This window comes from Desmodus rotundus, chromosome 4, assembly GCF_022682495.2.
Source record: "Desmodus rotundus isolate HL8 chromosome 4, HLdesRot8A.1, whole genome shotgun sequence".
NCBI classification, from domain to species: Eukaryota; Metazoa; Chordata; class Mammalia; order Chiroptera; family Phyllostomidae; genus Desmodus; species Desmodus rotundus.
Window position 1 is genome coordinate 52,022,046 of NC_071390.1, and position 19,691 is coordinate 52,041,736.

The following is a 19,691-nucleotide window of genomic DNA, read 5'->3' on the forward strand; positions in this document are numbered from 1 at the left end:
AATTCTTTAAAAAAAAGAAATATAACTATTATATTGCCCTTGCTTATGTCAGTCCTCTCTTATTAAGCTGTAAGAGCTTTAAGGGCAAAAGCCATCTTAGACTCCCCAGTATTTACCATTAAGCGAGGCATTTAGAATTTTATGTACTAACACCGCCATTCGACTAAGTTGGAAATTTTGTGTCACCTGTTACTGTGTGGTTTTTGTCTCCTGATTAGATTCTAATAGGTATTGTATATCACACTTCATTAATCACAATCAGTAACCAAACCCTAAAGATTTTAGTTTCATGTTCTACCTACATAATGTCATTATTTATATACTTTACTCGTCATAGCCAGAAATCACCTTTTCCTTTCCATGCCCAACTTAGCCGACACCTGCATTATCTCGTCTGAACCATACTAATAGCTTCCCAACTGGCTTTCCATCATTAAACTATCTCACACGGCACTGCCAGTTCATCTGTTTGCGTTACTGAATAAAATTTGAAGCAGTATGCATTTAATAGTTACCATTTTTAAGATACATGATTTATATTTTCTCCCATTCTTTTTAAAAAGATTTATTTATTTATTTATTTATAGAGAGGGGAAGGGAGGGACAAAAAGAGAGAAACATCAACGTGTGAAGATTTACCCTGTTTTCTCCTAAGAGTTGTATAGTTTTAGCTCTTAGGTCTTCGATCCATCTCGAGTTAATTTTCATATATTGTGTGAGGCAAACGTCCAACTTCATTCTTTTGCACGTAGGTATCCAGCTGTCCCAGACAATGTTAAAAAGTCTATTCTTTTCCCATTGAATTGTTTTGGCAGCCATGTTGAAAATCAGTTGACTATAAATGTAAAGATTTACTTCTTGATACTCAATGGCGTTTTATTGTTCTAACGTCTGTCCTATGCCGGTACCACATTGTCTTGATTACCATTCTCTGAAATAAACTTTGAAAGAGGGAGGTGTGAGTCCTCCAACTTTGCAAACATTCTTATTTAACTTTCATTGGACCTCTGGGTACTAAACATTATCCCCATTTCACAAACGAGGAAATTCAGGAACTTGAAGAAGTTTAGCTTTCCCACAGGCACGAAGTGTTTGGTGGTCGCCGCGGATTCACACTCAGATCCACATAAAGCTGACCCGTTGGCTGTGCTCCTTCTATAATCTGGCTCCAATCGACCTTCCAGACTTAATTTATGCTAATCCCCCAATGTACCCAAATGCATCTCCTGTGCTCTTCAAACTTCTGCTTCTATCCATCCTTCCACCTAAAGAGCCCTGCCTCCCATCTGTTCCCACATAAAATTTCCACTATCCCTTAGCAAAGTGATCTCTCTTTTCACTCTGTGTCCTTAGCACTACAAGCTTTTCTCAGCTTTTTATGCCGCGTTACATCTTGTAATAAAGATACCTATGTATATGTATTATTTTCCTTCCTAGGCTAAGAATAAGGACCATGTCTCATTCAACTTTGTATCTCCCCAAAGCCCTAATGCAATACCTTTTACATGAGGTACTAACTAAACGTGTTGAATGAATAAATGAGTTCTGACATTGCCCTGTCAGAGAGGGCAATAAGAATGTACAGACGGGTGTTGGGGTTGGGGCGGGGCCTTGAGGCCCTGGCCAGGAAATATCCTAATCCTGAGAGTGTGATAAAAGAAGGAAGACGGGAGACAGGGTGTGGTAGAGTGGCAGGCCCAGAGCTGACATTAATCACTCCAGAGAGAAACCTCCAGTTGTAAGGTGTGTGTATAGACAACTAACACTTGCCAGTGAATAGGAAATAAGAAAAACAAGTGACTTAAGAAGCCCACACTGAGTTTATTGTGGTATCACAACCTCCCCCTTTTCTAGGTATCCAGTCAGAATCTGGCTCAGCTATTTAAACTCCACCATCTAGTTTCTCTTCCAATTGCTTCTCATCCAGCTGGCAGGAGCTTCCAAGAAATGTGATATAGTAGGCACTGCAGTATACTGGCTGCTTGTTGGGATTGGAGTAGACCTGTTCGGGTTTGAGGGACGCAAAAGGGTTGGCTCCATAGGCAATGACGTGTGTGTCCAGGTCCACCAGAATCTGCAACGAGGCTGCCAACTCCTGCTGGCTGTGGGAAACACGGAAGAAAAACTGCTCTGCTGATTATGAAAGAGAGAGAGGAAAGAAACTGCTCAGAACTTGACATTTCTGTACTCAAGCCCAAAAATTACCTAAGGCTTGACTACGCAAGGGCTATCCCTCCCTCCCGAATGTCTCACTAATTCCAATTTACTAACATAGACCTTTGTTCCACGGAGAATGAGAAAACCAAGTATGAGAAGGAAGAAAATCCTCACTAGAAGGCAGAAGATGAGCAAGCGGGAGAGAAATAAGCTCATCTATATAAATAGAGTGTGAGGGAGGTATCACAAATAGAAGTGTCAGGGAGGTATATTGAATAGGAAGAGGTTGAAACCTGTAAACAGTAATCAATGTAGGGATCTCATAATCACGAAGTAGCAGAAGGGTGGGCAGCCAAGCCTCCATCAAGTCCGGGGAAGCATGAAAACCTATGGAATAGAGAGGAGAGGCTCAGGTAGACCTTAAGCAGGATACTTCTCCGACTGTGTCCACCCTGACCCTCACCTTGCTCACTGCTAATGCTCATTTACCACTATCCCCACCCCAGGTTCTGCAATGAAAACCTCTGACTCAGGTGTAGCACATATAGCTAAAGATCAACAAGGTCATTATCACATTGTGTTTAACCTGACCAAATGAATAGGGCTCCAAAGATAGGATACAAGAGTCTGACGGGAAAATTCCCAGAGGACCCACCCAGTATCTCCCTGAACGAATGACTCTTACCTGGATGGAATGCCACCGCCAAATCTGGATGGGCTGTCTGCCCAGTCTCTACCTGCTCCTCCCAGAAGCTATGGTAGAGGCCCCTAAGGCCACTAAGCTGAACTGTGCCAGGTTCCAGTGGTGAAGTTGAGGTGCTTTCTGAAAAGCCAGCAGCAACGTCTACACCCACCATTATTATACGGAGGCCAAGGTGTCCAGGAAACATGTAACCAAGCTCATCATAGTCCCCGGGGCGAGTGAGAAATGTCTCCACGTGGGAAGCACCAACTACATGCACTATGCTTCCTCCCGTCTTCTTAACATTTATCCCCAAGGCCCGAAGCCCAAAGCCCAGCGTCAAGGGCCGTGACAGGACATCTGTCAGGAGTCGCTTCAAAGAGCCCTGGAGGACATCTGGGTCTGGCCTTGGCCTTCCTACACTGGCCCACAGTGTGGTCATGGCATGGCTACCTAGCACAGCGTCCATTGTAGCATCTAGCTGTAAATGCCGCAGAGAAAACCAGGTGTCCCAGCTCTGTACGACTTCAGCCTGCTGTGGCCAAGGTCCTGAGGGTAGGACGAAATCTCCTGCAGGAAAGAAGGGACAAGAAGTGACCTACTCCTTCCCTGGCCTCAATATTCCTTCCTTGTTCACTCTCCCAACCTGTGACAAGGAGTGCCCTACTACCCTGCCCCACTCAGCTCCTCATCTTCCCTCGCAGCAACATGCTTTCATTGCTCTCTCCAAGTACCACCGCTGACCATTACGGCAGAACCGCACCCCCCACCACCACTCCACCTGTGACCAGAAGCCATTCCATGAGACGGTCCACAGCTACGAGACGCAGCTCTTGACAAACCCTCCTGTGTGCTGGCCAATCTGACCTCTGGCACTCTGGGCCACAGTAATAGACATTTCTGCACCTGAGAGAATAAGCCCCAGAAATATTTGCTCCTATATTTCAAAGATTATTGGGAGAATATCTGGGGGAGAAAATTGATATTCCTGTTCCTAGGAAGAAAAGGTTACTGGGTAAGGATGGTAGAGAGAGGAATGATGGCTGATGCACCAAATCTGGGGACTACATTTAGGAGGGGAGGCAGGAGAGAGTGGGAATGTGATTTTTCTCTTGGGTCAGAGTGACACCTCAGTCTCTATCTGCAACAACTCACTTTTGCATCCCTTACAGAAAAAATAACTCCGGCAGTTTGGGGCTGCCCTCTTATCATGGGCGTGTCTTGAACCCAACCTCCCGGGAACAGATTATGGTCTCACCCCTTGAGTACTCAAGAGGAGGAAGGTAGAGAGAATTGTACTGTGGTCCCCATCTGATTTCCCTATAACACCAAAAACAAGCAAAAGCCAAACCCTTTTCTAATCTCTCTATGGCCTGGATCACACAAAATGAAGAGCAGGCCTTAAGTCATTCTGAAAACTCTCAGCCCTTTCCTCCCACAATGAGGTCTTAGAAGACGATCATTTCCAGAGGTCTCCCCTATTAGCCCCTGACTAGTCACCTCTTACAGTGCCGGAGGACCTTGGAGTCTGAAAGTGCACTAGGAAGCGCTCTACAGTGAGCACAGAATCGGAAAGTGTCCTCCATCTTCTGGAACATTTCTCGAGGGCATCGAAATCCAAAGCCGGATACAGGAGTGCCACCATCTATCACCAGTCTGCGGGGACAGCACGGAACAGGAGCAGCAATAGGAAAAAGAACATCCCCGAATTTCTCATGACCCCTCCCTTGCCACCTCTATACAGGGGTGGGCAAAAGTAGGTCTACAGTTATTCATATGGAAAAAGACATAACATAATAGTTAATAAATAACAATACAAGAATAAACTGTGTTTTGCATACTCACAAATGTACACCTACTTTTCCCCACCTGTCTTTCCGCCTACTCTCATCATTTATGAATTAGAAAATTATGTATTTTAAAATTTCTATAGTAATAAACTGGCGAAAGTCAGGATGAGAAAAATCCTCTTGTTGCAATTACCCCTAAGTTATATTCCCTCTCCACCTTTTGAAATCACTTCTACCAGAAATCACGTCATTGCTCTTTCAGAGAGCTAGTCACTCACTTGTATTCTTCATAGCTTTTCATGTTCAGCTTTTGAAGAATCAGCTGGGATAGGCCAGGAACATTATTCTCCAAGGAGCAGAAGCCAAGTGCATCAATACTAGGGCCAGGTTTTGAGAGGGCAAGAGGCACAGGGGCCACAACTGTGGGGGCCCCTGATGGGGGAGGTTTCTTGTGTCTTCGTTGCCGGTGCCGTGGAGCCATGGCTTGTCTGCTGATACCTGGGGACTGTACGTGACAAGACAGGAAATGGAATTTTGCAAGCTGGATACATATGATGTGTTTTCACATGTTTGACCTTTCACTTCTCATTCTAGTCTCTGAGACCCAGGTATCAGTAAGATTTCACATCTACTGATATTTTATCATTGCGGGCAGTTGTAATAAACAGAGCAATATTACAAATGAAGTTCCATATAAAATATAAATATACAGTGTCCAGCACAAATAATGCCCCCTTTTATAACAAAATCATAAGCATGTAATTCTGCAACATGACAGTATCCCACTCAAGCACACCATATGACATTTTAGATGAAATGTTCATATGGCTGCCCATCTCATGCGAGATGTTCACATACCCCACCAACCACACTCAGTGGCGTTACTCCCTCTACACCCTGTATATGTAAGTAATGCATGAGAAAATGTCTGGCAGGGCTCATCTAAAACCAGTAACAGTGATTAACTGAGGGGAAGAGGCACTAGGATAGGAACTGAGTTGATCAAAGGAGACTTTAGACTTAACCGTAATGTTTGACATTTTTTATACAACAAAATACACTCAAATTATTACTGTATTTGAAAAATCAACTTAAAAGACAGGAAAAAGCAACAGTAGTTTTGGCTTCCAAAACTACCATCTAGTTGGAGAATTAGTCAATCTAATTCAGTATAGTTTGGAAAGTAAAACATTCATTTGAAAAGACCTACCATCACATTTATAAGTAATAGACCAAGAAGTAAAAATTAAATGCAAAACAAAATGAGCACCACAATGCTAAGAGTAAAAGCAAAATATGCAAATTATGAGAACAATTTCCTGATAGGTGAGTTTTGAAGTGGCAATAAACCCACACCCACAGCCTACCCATACTACCCTATGGAACTCTGTGATGTCCTCTCCCCCTACTATACCATTCCTTCCGCAAGTGCTGAGTAAACAAAAGGGACTACATTGAAAAAAAAAAAAAAAACCCATTCATTCAATTAACATTTATTTATAAATGGATAAAATCATTTACAAAAGACTGTAATGAAAAATAGCTCTGGCTTATGTGGTTCAATGGATTGAGTGCCAGCCTGCGAATCAGAGGGTCACTGGTTTGATTCCCAGTCAGGGCACATGCCTGGGTTGCAGGCCAGGTCCCTAGTAGAGGGTGTATGAGAGGCAACCACACATTGATGTTTCTCTCCCTCTCTTTCTCCCTCCCTTCCCCTCTCTCTAAAAATAAATAAATAAAATCTTAAAAAACACCTAAGGGGGCCCCAGCCAGTGTGTCTCAGTTGGTCAGAGAATCATCCCATTCCTGAAAGGTTGCAGGTTCAATTCCCAGTGAGGATACATACCTAGGTTGCAGGTTTGATCCTTGGTTGGGCTGTGTACAGGAGGCAGCCAATCGATGTTTTTCTCTCACATGGATGTTTCTTTATCACATCAATGTTTCTCTTTTTCCCTCCCTGTCTCTAAAAGCAATGAAAAAATATCCTCAGGCAAGGATTTAAAAAAAAAAAAACACACACATAGGGGGAAAGCTTCATGATACTAGATTTGGCAATTTCTTGGATATAACAACAAAAGTACAGGCAACAAAAGAAAAACAGATAAATTGGACTACATCAAAATCAAAAACTTTTATGCACTTAAGGACAGAGTGAAATAAAAACCCATAGAATGGGAGAAAATATTTGCAAATCAGGTATCTGATAAGCAATTAATAGTCTGAATGTGTAAAGAACTCTTAAAACTCAAAAATATTGCCCTGGCTGGTGTGGCTCAATGGATTGAGTGCTGGCCTGTGAGCTGAAAGGCTTCTGGTTCGATCCTAGTCAGGGGATGTGCCTGGCTTGCGGGCCAGGCCCCGAGCTGGGGGTGTGTGAGAGACAACCGATTGATGTATCTCTCGCACATAGATGTTTCTCTCCCTCTCTTTCTCCCTCCTTTCCCCTCTCTCTAAAAATAATCTTAAAAAAAGAAAACAAAAAAAACTCAAAAATACCAAATAACCCAATTAATAAATGGGCAAAAGATCTGACCAGACATTTCCCAAAAGAAAATATATAAATTGCCAAAAAGCACATGAAAAGATGTTCATCATCACTAATGTTGAAAAAAGAATGTCCAGCTTCAGAAAAAATTGTATAAGAGTTTATTTGAACCAGTCTGAAGACAATTGCTGGGAAGCAAAATCTCAACAGATTGAAAACATGCTCCAGAGATTGATAGTTTTGCATCTTAACTTAAACATTACAATCAAATGAGGAGACAGAGTGTTACATGAAATCCACTAGTGGTAGAGTAAGGAGGAGGAAGAAAGCAAAGCAGAGAAACTTCTGGAACTGGATAAAAAGTTAACCAGTTGGTTGCTCATTGTTCTACAAAGTAAAAGGTTGCCAGTTCACTTCCCAGTCAGGCTGAGTACTACAAGCAACCATTCTATGTTTCTCTCCCTTTCTCCTTCCCTTTCCCTCTCTAAAAATAAATAAAGAAATCTTTTTTAAAGTTTTTTTAAAAAGTAAAGTGAAGAGACATACTTCTTTTACATTGGTGGGCACAGGATAAATAATAATTTTAATATTTACAGCACAGAGAGATGGTATGCAGGGAACAAGACAACAATGAGGGGTTCTGTGGTCTCCTGCTCTGGTGCAGCAGGTGTGCTCTGAAGGGTCTGGAAAAGACGACTACTCTGACATTTCAAAGTATGTTATCTTAGATGCAAAATGACAACAGGTTGGCTCACTTAGTAAAGATTGACCTTTGTCAAGGAAGCACCAGGCCTAGGACAGGTCTACCCACCATGACTTGCTTTCCATTAGAAATTTTTATGTTCAGACCATCCTGTATGCTAAAAACTTTCAGTCCCTGAGTTTGGAGGGCCCTCTGTGCAGGCGTCATCTGAGCTCGTGAGGTTTTTAGTATGTGGCTTCTTTTTCATCCATGCTAATCATTAGGAAAATGCAAAATACACCAGGAGATAACTCTTCACATCCATTAAGATGGCTGTTATAAAAAACCCAGAAAGTAACAAGTGTTGGTGAGATGTGAAAACCTGGCACATTTGTGCACTGACAGTACAAATGTAAATAGTACAGATACTATGGAAAACAGTATGGTGGCTCTGCAAAATGTTAAACATACAATTATATGACTCAGCAATTTCACTCCTAGTATATATCCAAAATAATTGGAAACAGGTACTTAAACAAATGCTTGTACACAAATGTTCATAGTACTTCTGGCGACCCAGATGGGACAGATTTTGGGACTCTGGAAAATCTGGGTATTTGGCGGGAAGTCCTGTTGGCTACCTGGATTGGGAGGCCTCAGCGTATGGATTTGGAGACTCCCTAGCAGCTCCCAAGTAATTTCCCTTGGGGACTCTCCTCTGATTCTTGACACCCCCCTATCACCTTCACTTATGTTTGAATCACTGCACTTCCTGGTTCAGTACTGTAGTCCCTGGATAATTAAGGCACCTCCAGTTTACAGAGCTCTGTCTGGTATTAAGGCACCTTCTGGTTTGCAGAGCTCTGTCTGGTAAAAAGGTGTCTTCTGGTTTGTGTGATATTACAGAGCTCTGTCTGGTAGAATGGGAGGGAAGCCTCTGTTCCAGGAAACAGCCATTTGGGGTGAATTCCTTCTGTTTTGTGTAATACTACAAAGCTCCATCTGGTAGAATGGGAGAAGCCTCTGTTCCAGCAAACAGCCCTTTGGGTCAAGTTTTGGCTGATTGGTTGACCTATGCTTACAAACATATGTTAATTGTAATGATGCTTGGCTTATATATAATCTGGACTCAGAAGAATGCTGGCCTCTGCACGGGTATTTAGACCACTATACTATACTACAATTAGAGTTGTTTTGTCAAAGATCAGGGAAATGAGAAAATGGTCTGGAGAAAAGGGAATTTGCCTGTGGCAGGTAGCAGAAGCTCAGGAGAGAGGCACCAGGAAGATCAGGATGGCTGCTGCGAGCATGGTTAGGGTTCCCGTGGCCCCTCCAGCTGTGGAGGCTCCTTCACACTAGGCTGAGGGAGCCAAAGGTGGTGAGCCTGAACTGTTCTCTCCACCCAAACCCATCAGAGAACCAAATTTGGTAGAGGACAAGCCCCTACAGAGGCAGGGCAATCATATTGCAAGGGGGAAAAGCAATGGAAAAATGAGTGCCCCAAGTGAGAGAAAAGGAGGTTAGAGTCTGAGAACTTGGATAAAACTAACAGTGTGGGGAACAAATTGTAGACCTTTCTGACTGATACCAGAGGGACATACTCTGTGGTCAGTAGACCTCTAGCTGAACTGTAACTGGGATTTCTGGAAGACCCCAAAACCAATTTTTCTTGAAGCCACTAGAATGTGCTGTGAGAGATACAGTTTCTCTCCTGGGAAAGGATTTGTTGTGCAAACTTTATGCTCAAATCACTTTCTATTCTAAGGAACAACAGCTCCACCTACAGGTCCCTCCAGAGCACACCCAGCAGTTTCTTATGAAACTATGGGAAGGAGGAAAGCAACCCTGGCCAGAGGAAATTTAGAATTAGATAAGCTCCACTACGTGGACTGCTGGAAGGTCAGGGAGCCTCCCCTGTTAAAGCTGACCTCAGACCAGGGGAAGGGCCTCCCCATAAGAGGCAGTATCCCTTGTGAAAGGAGATCCTAGAAGGAATACACCCAATAATTCTTAAGTTTGGAGACTATGGACTCATTTGGCCCTGCTGCTCCCTATGTAAGATACAAGGGTGATAAGTGACATTGTACAGAGCAGTATACTCAGAGACAGCCTCTGGTATTCAGGATTGGTTTAAAAGATGCTTTCCTTTGCATTCTGGTTGACCAAGACTCTCAATTGTTGTTTGCTTTTGAATGGCAGGACCCAGAATCTTTGGTCAAAACTCAGGACTGCTGGACAGTCCTATCACAAGATTTTTGGGGACACCCTGAGTCCGGACTTTAAAAAAAGATCTAAAAATCGAAGGAGGAACTTTCTTACAATATGTAGATGCATCATTTAACTAGTACTATAGCTACCTTAAACCATTTGGCATCTTGTGGCTATCAAGTATCAGCACAGAAGGCCCAGATTTGCCAACAAGCAGTAAGAGTTCTTGGGTTTCTGCTTGAATCTGGCAGAGGGAGTTTTACTAGGCTTGCCAAAGAAACTAGATCACACTGTCCAGGGCTTGCCAGCCTGCTTGAGAGCTGTGGCAGCCACTTATGACTTTTTACAGAAGCTGAAAAGTTTTCCTTGGGGTAGCCTATCACCATTTATGTACCCCATGAAGCGTTGAGCCTGTTAGAGCAAAAAGGAAATTTGTGGCTCTCTGTTGGAAAAATGGGCAGGTACCAAGCAATTTAAAACTAATTAAGTTCAATCCTGCCTCCCTTCTCCCAGACCTGACTGGGCTGCGCTATTGCATGACTGTGCTGAAATAACTGATGAAGTGGATTCTAGCAGAATTGACTTCCAGGACCATCCTCTAGAAGAGGCAGAATGGACTCTATATGCAGATGGAAGCAGTTATACAGACGAAGGAAACAGAAAGGCTGGGTATGCAGTTGTGACTCACAAAGAAATAGTAGAGACCAAGCTGAACTGACTGCACTGACGAGGGCCCTGGAATTGTTACATGAAAAGAGAGTGAATGAGTACACCAACTTGAGGTACACTTTCCTAATTTTGCATGTACGTGTTTCAATCTGGAAGGAAAGAGAACTATTAACTTCCAATAAAGAGGAAATTAAGCATCCAGCAGAAATTTTTAAAGTATTAGAAGCTGTTCAAGTACCTTTACAGGTGGCAATTATGCCCTGCCCTGGGCATCAGAAAGAAGACACTGAAGTGGCTAGAAGAATCAATTTGGCCAATCAGCAGCGAACGAGGCTGCTAAAGGAAAATTTATAATGCCTTTGGTACTTGTTCTAGACTTGTCACAATTTGACCCTGAATGTTTGACTGCAGACTTATAGAAAGCTAAGAGCTGGGGTTTTGAACCACCTATATTAAACCATGGCTCACAGGTCCTGGAATTTCTAAAGCCATGTGTTCCAGAAGAACAATCCTAAGACAGATCCCCATCAGAAAAAGAAGGGAAACAGTACCAACAGCAGTGCCTGTTTCAGGACTGGCAAATAGACTTCACCCAGTGCAGAGGGCCCAGGGATGGAAATATTTGCTAGTCTTCACTGATACCTCTTCAGGATGGGTAGAGGCCTATCCTACTAGAACTGAGAAATCCTCAGAGGTAATGAAAGCCTTACAGAAGGAAATAATTCCTCACTTTGGCCTACTCAGCAGCAGCCAGAGCAATAACGGACCTGCTTTTGTTTCAGAAATTACCCGAAAGGTTAGTAAATTTTTAGGAATCAAGTGGCGATTTCAAACAGCATGGAGACCTCAGGCTGCTGGGAAGGTAGAGAAGATGAATCACACCTTGAAGAAAAATATAGCCAAACTGTGTCAAGAAACTCATCTCCATCGGGATCAAGTTTTACCTATTGCCTTGCTCAGGATAAGAGTGGTCCCTTGAGGTGGGATTCAGATGAGTCCTTATGAAATTGTGTATGGTGACCATTCCAGGCTACACTGGGGTAGGAGATACATATGTAGATCAAGAAGTGAAGGTAAAGTACTATGTACAACATCTAGTCAGACCTTAGCTGTGATTAGTGACCTTGCTTGTATTAGAGACCTCTTCCCTACAGGTCTGCTACATTCCTTTGAGCCTGGAGATAAGGTGCTACTTAAGACTTGGAGGACAGGATCTCCAGAGAGCCACCTAGAAGAAAAGCCGACTGGACCTTGGGACGTACTCCTCATGGTCAAACTGAAGGAATAAAACCTTGGATTCATCACCCCAGAATAAAGAAAGCACCAGGAGAACAATGGATCACTGAACCACAAGAAGAATTGAAAGTCATCTTTTGAAAACAGTGACTTAATTCTTTTCCCATGTTATGGAGAACTTACTACTTTCAAACAAGATGAAAATATCTGGGTATATTTAGTCTAAATATCTCTGACTTTTGTCTTTCAGGAGGAACATATATTGAACAAGCTTTTATTTCATGTCTTGTAGGTATTTGTACTCCTCTGGGAAGCCTCTGAAATTATTAATATAAATTGGGGACCTATAGTAACTCTCCTTAAAAATGTTAATGTAGCCCCAGCTGGAAAATGTGCAACTTTTATCAAAACTTTTTATCAAATGTTGTATACTAAAACTTGTTTTAGATGAACTGCAACACCACCACTAGTTTATCTTATGTTGTTTTAGTTCATAAACTAATCTTACAGAAATAAGATAATTAAAAACTAACAAGGGAAAATGATAGGGGAAACTCAAGAGTTAAAGATTTTAGCCTTAGTTGACAGGCTTAAGTGACTAATGCCTGTGGAAAGCTGTTATTCCAGGAACTAGAATGCGTGACCAGGAGGTCCAACAAGCAACTCAACCGTTGCACCCCAGGGGTCCGGAAGCCATGGAGATGGTATCTGAGCCATTGCGATCCAGTGAGGAAACTCATGCGGTGCAGATAAAGAATTGTTGATCAATAGGTAAAGGAGTACTAGGAAAATCACTGTCAGCCTGCAACTCTTATACAATTAACCTTTTTCCAAACCCCTTTCCCACCCTTTCTTCTTATAAAAAGATCAGCTTGAAAGGGCCTGTTACGACGCTTTTCGAGGGTCCATAAAACACCATCTTCTCGGATTGCCGGCCACCTGAATAAAGCACTCATAAAGATTCAATCCTTGCCTTTACTCATCGGTTACGGTAGTTGACAGGCAGCATAAACTCCAACTTTTCCAGTTTCAGTACCATCCTTCACAATAGCCAAAAAGTAAAAATAACCCAAAAGCCCACCAACAGAGGAATGAATTATGTGAAAAAAAAGGGGGAGGATTCGATGCAAAGTAACTTCACACAGGTGATCTGATCATATATTCCTAACCAGGCAGGTCATGCCCCAGGCATCTAACTTTTTAGTAAAAGTATTTGTCCATTGTTTCTATGCATCTAGGTTAACACACTTCTGAAACAGGCCTTAACACCTCAGGAGAGCACAAAATCGTATTACCTATCCGGTAATCCAATCCCCACCTTGCTTTTTTCCCCATTTCTGTGTAATCTTCCTTAATTGCCCCCTTAATTTCAGCTGCAAAACCTGTTCTTGGAGCTTTTGCGATCCAGTTCCCTAGCATATGTTGTCAGTTTGGTTCAAATAAACTCTTACGAAAATCCTCTACAGGTCTGAACATTTCTTACTTTGACAATAAGCAAATTGGGATAGGTATACAATGGAATACTATTCAGGGTCCCAGCAAAATGAAGTACTGATATACGTTACGACATGGATGAACCTCAAAAACATGCTAAGAAGCCAGACATAAAAGGTCACATGTTATGTAATTTCCCTTACATGAAACATCAAGAATAGAAAAATACAGACACAGAAAACAGAATCGTGGTTGTCAGCGGCTGGGTGGAAGAGGGCACGGGGAGTAACTGCTTAATGGTTTCCTTTTGGGGTGATGGAAATGCTTTGGAAGTAAACAGAGGTGGTGGTTACACAACAATGTGAAGGCACTAAATGCCATTTAATTGCTCAGTTTAAAACAATTAATTTTATGTGGATTTCACCTCAATTAAAAAAATGTATCCAGAGAGACTGAGAAGCTAAAACATTATTAACTCCCAGATTAACTGCCTCTGGGGACAGGGAAACTTGAGAGGATAAAAACACTGACAGTGGTTGGTTTGAATGAGGTAACTGACTATTAAAGTTCAAATCAGGGATCATGTTTTGTTACAAAAATGGTCTGACATTTAATCCTTCTGGACCAGATTTGTTTGCAAAAAAACCTCCAGAATCATCATTCAACTGAGCTGTAGATAGCAGAACAAACAAAAACCCTCCCAGAATCATCCAGCTAATATCCATTATCTTACAACATGGTTCTTGTAAAATTCTGTCCTCAGGTTAACGAAGGAACTAATTTCTATTTTCCTTTGTATTTTCTTTCTCCTCATCCTTTCATTCCATCCCAGAGATGAACAAATGGGTTCAGAGTCTACAGAACAGAGATAGCAAAACACATCTGCATACCGTACCTTCTGAACCCCCACCAATAAACTTACTAGATCTTTCTTCTTAGAAGAACTAGATCTAATGATAGATTATTTTAGGATTTAAGGGTCATGTCTCTTTACTAAAGGTGGACGGTATTGCTTTCACACCCTTGAACCTCATTTCCAACAAATGACCTGACCCCTCTCCACTTCTAGTCACCGTATCTGTATCTTCTCCTCGCATTTCCGTACCACTGCATTGCTAGAAGCAGCATTTATCTGCTCTATCTACCCAGCGCCCTCAGGCAAGACAAACCTTGAAAGAATAAACTCATCTTTTTTTCAAATTTTATTCTATTTAAAAAAATTTTAAAGATTATAGTTATTTACTTTTAGAGAGAGGGGAAGGGAGGGAGACAGAGAGGGGAGAGAAACAAGGTCCAGGAGACATCAATATGTAGCCTCTGGCAGGGCCCCACCTGGGGACCTGGCCCACAACCCAGGCATGTGCCCCGACCAGGAATCAAACCAGTGACCTTTCAGTCGGCAGGCTGGCGCCCAATCCACTGAACCACACCAGCCAGGGCTCATCTTTTGTTTACAGGTAGGGAGGAAAAGTATCTTTGATTTGAGACAACTCAAGAGTCTTAAATCGCAGAAGTAATGATAAATATCTTCCTGAAGTTCAACCAAAAACCTTTATGCTACAATGGAAGCTAGTTAAGATCAGAAAGGCACTTATCTGACTTCCCCAGGAAAGGTCTTCCTCTAACGGAAGGTTAACTCTTGGCTGAACTGGCTGGAAGTCAGAAGTCAAGGGATCACACAGCTTGGGGAGGAGTGGTGCTGGTGAACTCCCTAAGGTCATTGTTTCCTGTGTTTACCACAGATTCATGATACAAATGAATTAATTTTCTGGCAGGAAGGTAAGAAGGTAGAAATAAGGAACCAGGTCTTTGCACATGCATCTACGAACGCATGCGTGACTTTGTATACCCTAGCCCCAGACTCCTCACGTTGCACATGTGTGTGGAGGTGGGGGTAGGGGGGAGAGTGAGTACTGAGAGAAAGGTGAAAACAGAGGGGACAGGAAGTTGTGAAGAATTATAGCAAGCTTTCATAATTTCCCAGAGTTCAGAGTCTACCCACCTAGAAAGGGAATCATTTTAACTTTTTTCTAGCCATCCTCAATGACTTGGGCTCTAACTTATTCCCAGTATATATGAGAGAAAACACCAAGCACTGGAGAGGAGAGGAGCCATGAACTGGATTGCCTAGAAAAACTCCTATCCTTCATCACCAACCTCCTAAAATATCAGTCTATTCCTAGACCTAGGTCTCCCATCTTTTTCCCACCTTACCACCAAAAGCCTTAAGTTTCACTTAAACCACCACATCATCAACTCCAGACCAGGAAGGCCCATGTAATTTTCTCTAATTCACCAGCAAATACAAAGTGTCTTTGGAAAGGTAGGGAAGATAAGGGTAATCAAGATAGTCATTCGGGATCCTCAAAAGGGATTAAGAAAGTGTAAGAGAAAAGGAGAAATACATTAGGGACATTGCTATTAGGACCACATTCAGCTGCTTAAGTGGTGATTAACGCTCCCTGGAGTGATAAATGCCTTACTCAACTATAAACTAAGCAAGCGAACTGGTTGATGAAAAAGTCACTTACCCTGCTAAGCCCTCGGCTTCCTTTCTTCTCTGTTTCTTCCAAGTGAAGTGAATGTTCGATCTACTCAGATCTAGGTTGTGACTTGCAGCTGTCTCTTCATATCACCTTTCTTTGCTGAAATGCTGGGTCTCTGTAATGACGTGTGCCCTGCCAACCAGACGTGCTTAATCCTCCCTAACAAAGTAAGAAGGGACTTGGCCCCCTGCCCATGGACTTCTTTCTGACTGCCCTTTTCTGCCAAGAAGGCTCAGGACTCTGTCAACACTCTCAAACTTGACAAAGGCCAGATAGGTTGGATGTGAAGCTCACTGCTTCCTGGACCTCTCCCACTATGGCAGCATTTCTTTTTTATTTAATTTTTTTATTTATCGATTTTAGACAGAGGAAGTGGGTGGGGAGAGAGAAAGATTTGTTGTTCCACCTATTATACATTCATTGGTTCATTCTTGTATGTGCCTTGAGCAGGGACTGAACCCGCAGCCTTAGTGTATGGGCACAACACTCTTAACCAATTGAGCTACCTGGCCAGGGCAGAAGGCAGCATTTCTGCTCTTAGTCCACAGCATCAGGAAAAAACCCTCGGGATTAGTTCAGAAGTCAGTATTTGGTTGGAAAGGCCTAAGCACTAAACCAGAGGAACAGGAACCCCTTGGTATCTGGATGTCAGCATACACCCAAATGAGTTCCCCCAAGCCCACATCTGCTCAAACACAACCCAGCAATGACCACTTGAGGCTTAAGTAAAAATATAATTCCCAAGAAAAAATAGAAATGGTCATTTGATGGTACAGAGGAAATCAATTGTAGGGGAAACATCCAGAATTAATTGGTAAAATTCACGTGCCCTGAAAAGAGAGCAAGGCCTTTTTGAGTGAATATCAGAATGTGGGGCACTACCCCTATTTATTTCAAAAAGGAATATAGTAACCCCTTATCCACTGGGTATATATGTTCCAAGACGCCTCAGTAGATGCTTAAAACCACAGATAGGACGAACGCTATAAATGCCATGTCTTTCCCTATACATACAGCCCTATAACAGTTTAATTTATATATTAGGCACAGTAAGAGATTAACACCGATAATAAAATAGATTATAATATACTGTAAGTTATGTGAATGTAGCATTATTAAGTAAAATACGGGTTACTTGAACGAGTACTGCAATACCTTGATAGTTCATCTGATAACCAAGAAGAGAAGGTTATTAAGGTTAATGGGAGTGTAGACAGTGTGGATATGCTGGACAAAGGGATGAGCCATGACCTAGGCAGGATGGAGGACAGCATGAGCTTTCATCATGCTACTCAGAATTGTCATCTGAGTAGCATGATGAAACTGAGACAGCATTCCATGCCATCCAAAACTTATGAATTGTTTATTCCTGGAATTTTCCATTTAGAATTATGGGTTCACAGTTCACGGATGAAACCATGGAAAACAAGGCCACAGATAAAGGGGGACTACTATAAATATTTCTGGAATATTAAAGCAAGATCTACCCTGGCTGGGTGGCTAAACGGGAGCATCATCCTGTACACCAAAAGGTTGCGGGGTTTGATCCCTGGTCAGGGTGTGTACAAGAGCCAACTGATTGATGTTTCTCTTTCTCTCTCCCTTTCCTTTCTCTCTAAAATCAGTAAAATATATTCTCAGGTGAGGATTTAAAAAAATAATTAAAGAAAGACCAAAATATTAATGACAAAAACACATACTATTTCCAGGAATAGAAAATAAGAATCAACTCAAAACAACATCATATTCCTTTCTGTAATAAATGCTGACCCAGGGAATTTAATTCCACATTCCTAGCTCATTTTTACTTAAGAGCTGTAAAACTCCAAAACCTTGTAAGCAGTGGTCCTATATGGCTGCAAGATCTGGTTTTTCTGCTTACACCTGGCTCCAGCTATGTCACTTACCTGCCTCTGTGAACATCAAACTGGGGAACAGACCAGTTGCCATGAGGACCTGGAAGTGGCAAATCAAATCTACATGCAAAAAGATGCAGAGAATGGATTTCAAAGGAACCCTAAACTGCAGTGAGCACAAACTACAAACAGGGAAGGTGGAAGAAAAATGTTAAGGATGCAACAAAATATTACATAACATTATGTAGAACAGCTGTGGGAAAAGGAAAATCAATTGCAATAGGCAAAGATCACGAACAAAATAGAGTTGATTCATTTTCAACAAGGGTTTCCGGCCAATTTTATATGTAATTGAAAGAACATGTAAAGGTTTTCAGTTCTGTTAATAATGCCTGAATGGCAGAAGGTACAAGAAGTCAGAGATTGTCTTTTTAACTCATGAGTGTCATGTTTGAATTTAAAAGAGATGATATATAGAAAAAATTTATATTGAATAGTAATTTACATTTTACTATCACTACTACTTGCTCTGGTAGAGATAATTTGCATTCACCATGAAATATATGTATTTTTTTATTTAAAAAAATATTTCTGTGGTTTGTTGTAAAACTAATGGTGAAGAAAGACTCGAAGAGGTTCTATTCAAACAGGTAGGAAGTAGTCTGTGAGGCACAGGGTGATATTCTTTCACTCTCCACACATTCCACTTTTTCTGTGTTCTGTTCCTTTCCCTTACTTTCTCCTTTTCAATTTTTATCATGAACAAGTAATTCTTCTTAGTTTTCTAATTATACTTTGTATTTACCCAGTATTCCCACAAACACTATATAAAACCCTAGTGATGGACCTAAGCCCCTAATTTAGAGATGCACAGTTTTCATAAAACAGTAACATCAAGAAAAATTCTAAGGTATGCAGTATGAATAGCTTTAATGATTTTACTTATTTATTTTTAGACAGGGGGGAGGGAGGGAGAAAGAGAGGGAGAGAAACATTGATGTTGGAGGGAAACATAAATCAGTTGCCTCTTGCACACCCCCAACTGGGGGCCTGGCCCACAACCCAGGCATTTGCAACCTTTTGGTTTGCGATATAATGCTCAACTCACTGAACCATGCCAGTCAGAGCAGTGTGAGTAACTTTAAAGGCAGGTATGCCTTCATGGGCTGGTATACAAGTTAATATTACAGTAAGTTAATATTACAGTAAGATGATTGCAGTTAATATTACTGTAATAGTCAACAATTTGATTTCTATTTGCTATCTGGAATTAGGCAAGTATATACATTTTGATTTAAATTAATGCTTTACAAATGTGTATCATTATAATTATTGTTCAAAACTGTAATTAAAGTTGCTATATGATATTATTATTACAAAATGTTGAGCAATATCCTAATTTACCTCAATTTTCAAAGTTCTATGCTAATTTTGATTATGGCAAAGGAGGAATATGATGGCAGGAAAATGTGGTATCACTAATACCTTTTTTTTTACTGTTAAAGAAAACACCCAATAAATTTCCAATAGTACCATGATAAAATTCTAGGCTTTCTTTCAATTAGAAGTTAAATGAAACAGTGATTTTAAATATTAGGTTTAGAAGGCCTATCTATAATAGGCACCCAAGTCCTCTAGTGCTCAGCTACTATTGCTCATGTAAAACAAGTGTAACTAAAGGTTTTTAAAAAGCAAAATTCATGAAGAATTCAATTCATCAAATTATCGTGAACTCTGCATAAGATAATCTTATTTGAAAGATATATCCCAGTTCCTTATTTTTATTTTATTTATTTTCAGAAAGAGGAAAAGGGAGGGAGAAAGAAAGGTAAAGAAAGATCAATCAGTTGCCTCTTGCAGCCCCCAATGGGGTACCAGGCCTGCAACCCAGGCATTTGGCCTCACTGAGAATTGAACTGGCGACCTTTTGGTTCACAGGTCAGTGC

At 41.5% G+C, this 19,691-nt stretch overlaps 1 protein-coding gene across 4 annotated transcripts; it reads right to left on the reverse strand.

Moving 5' to 3' along the window:
* Nucleotides 1-278: 278 nt before the first annotated feature.
* Nucleotides 279-19,686, reverse strand: MSS51 (MSS51 mitochondrial translational activator). Of its 4 annotated transcripts, none has more exons than XM_024561267.4 (8): nt 15,875-19,686; nt 6,476-6,592; nt 4,908-5,134; nt 4,340-4,495; nt 3,621-3,745; nt 2,843-3,409; nt 2,451-2,544; nt 279-2,102 (listed from the first exon to the last, which is right to left on the reverse strand). In XM_024561267.4, the coding sequence occupies exons 3-8, from the start codon at nt 5,108-5,110 to the stop codon at nt 1,883-1,885; spliced, it is 1,365 nt and encodes a 454-aa protein (XP_024417035.2). In that variant the 5' UTR covers nt 5,111-5,134; nt 6,476-6,592; nt 15,875-19,686; the 3' UTR covers nt 279-1,882. The 4 variants fall into 4 exon arrangements, with proteins under 4 accessions (XP_024417035.2, XP_045052089.2, XP_045052091.2 ...); XM_045196154.3 differs by having other exon boundaries at nt 279-2,125; XM_045196156.3 differs by having other exon boundaries at nt 279-2,130.
* Between the last annotated feature and the right edge of the window lie 5 nt (nt 19,687-19,691).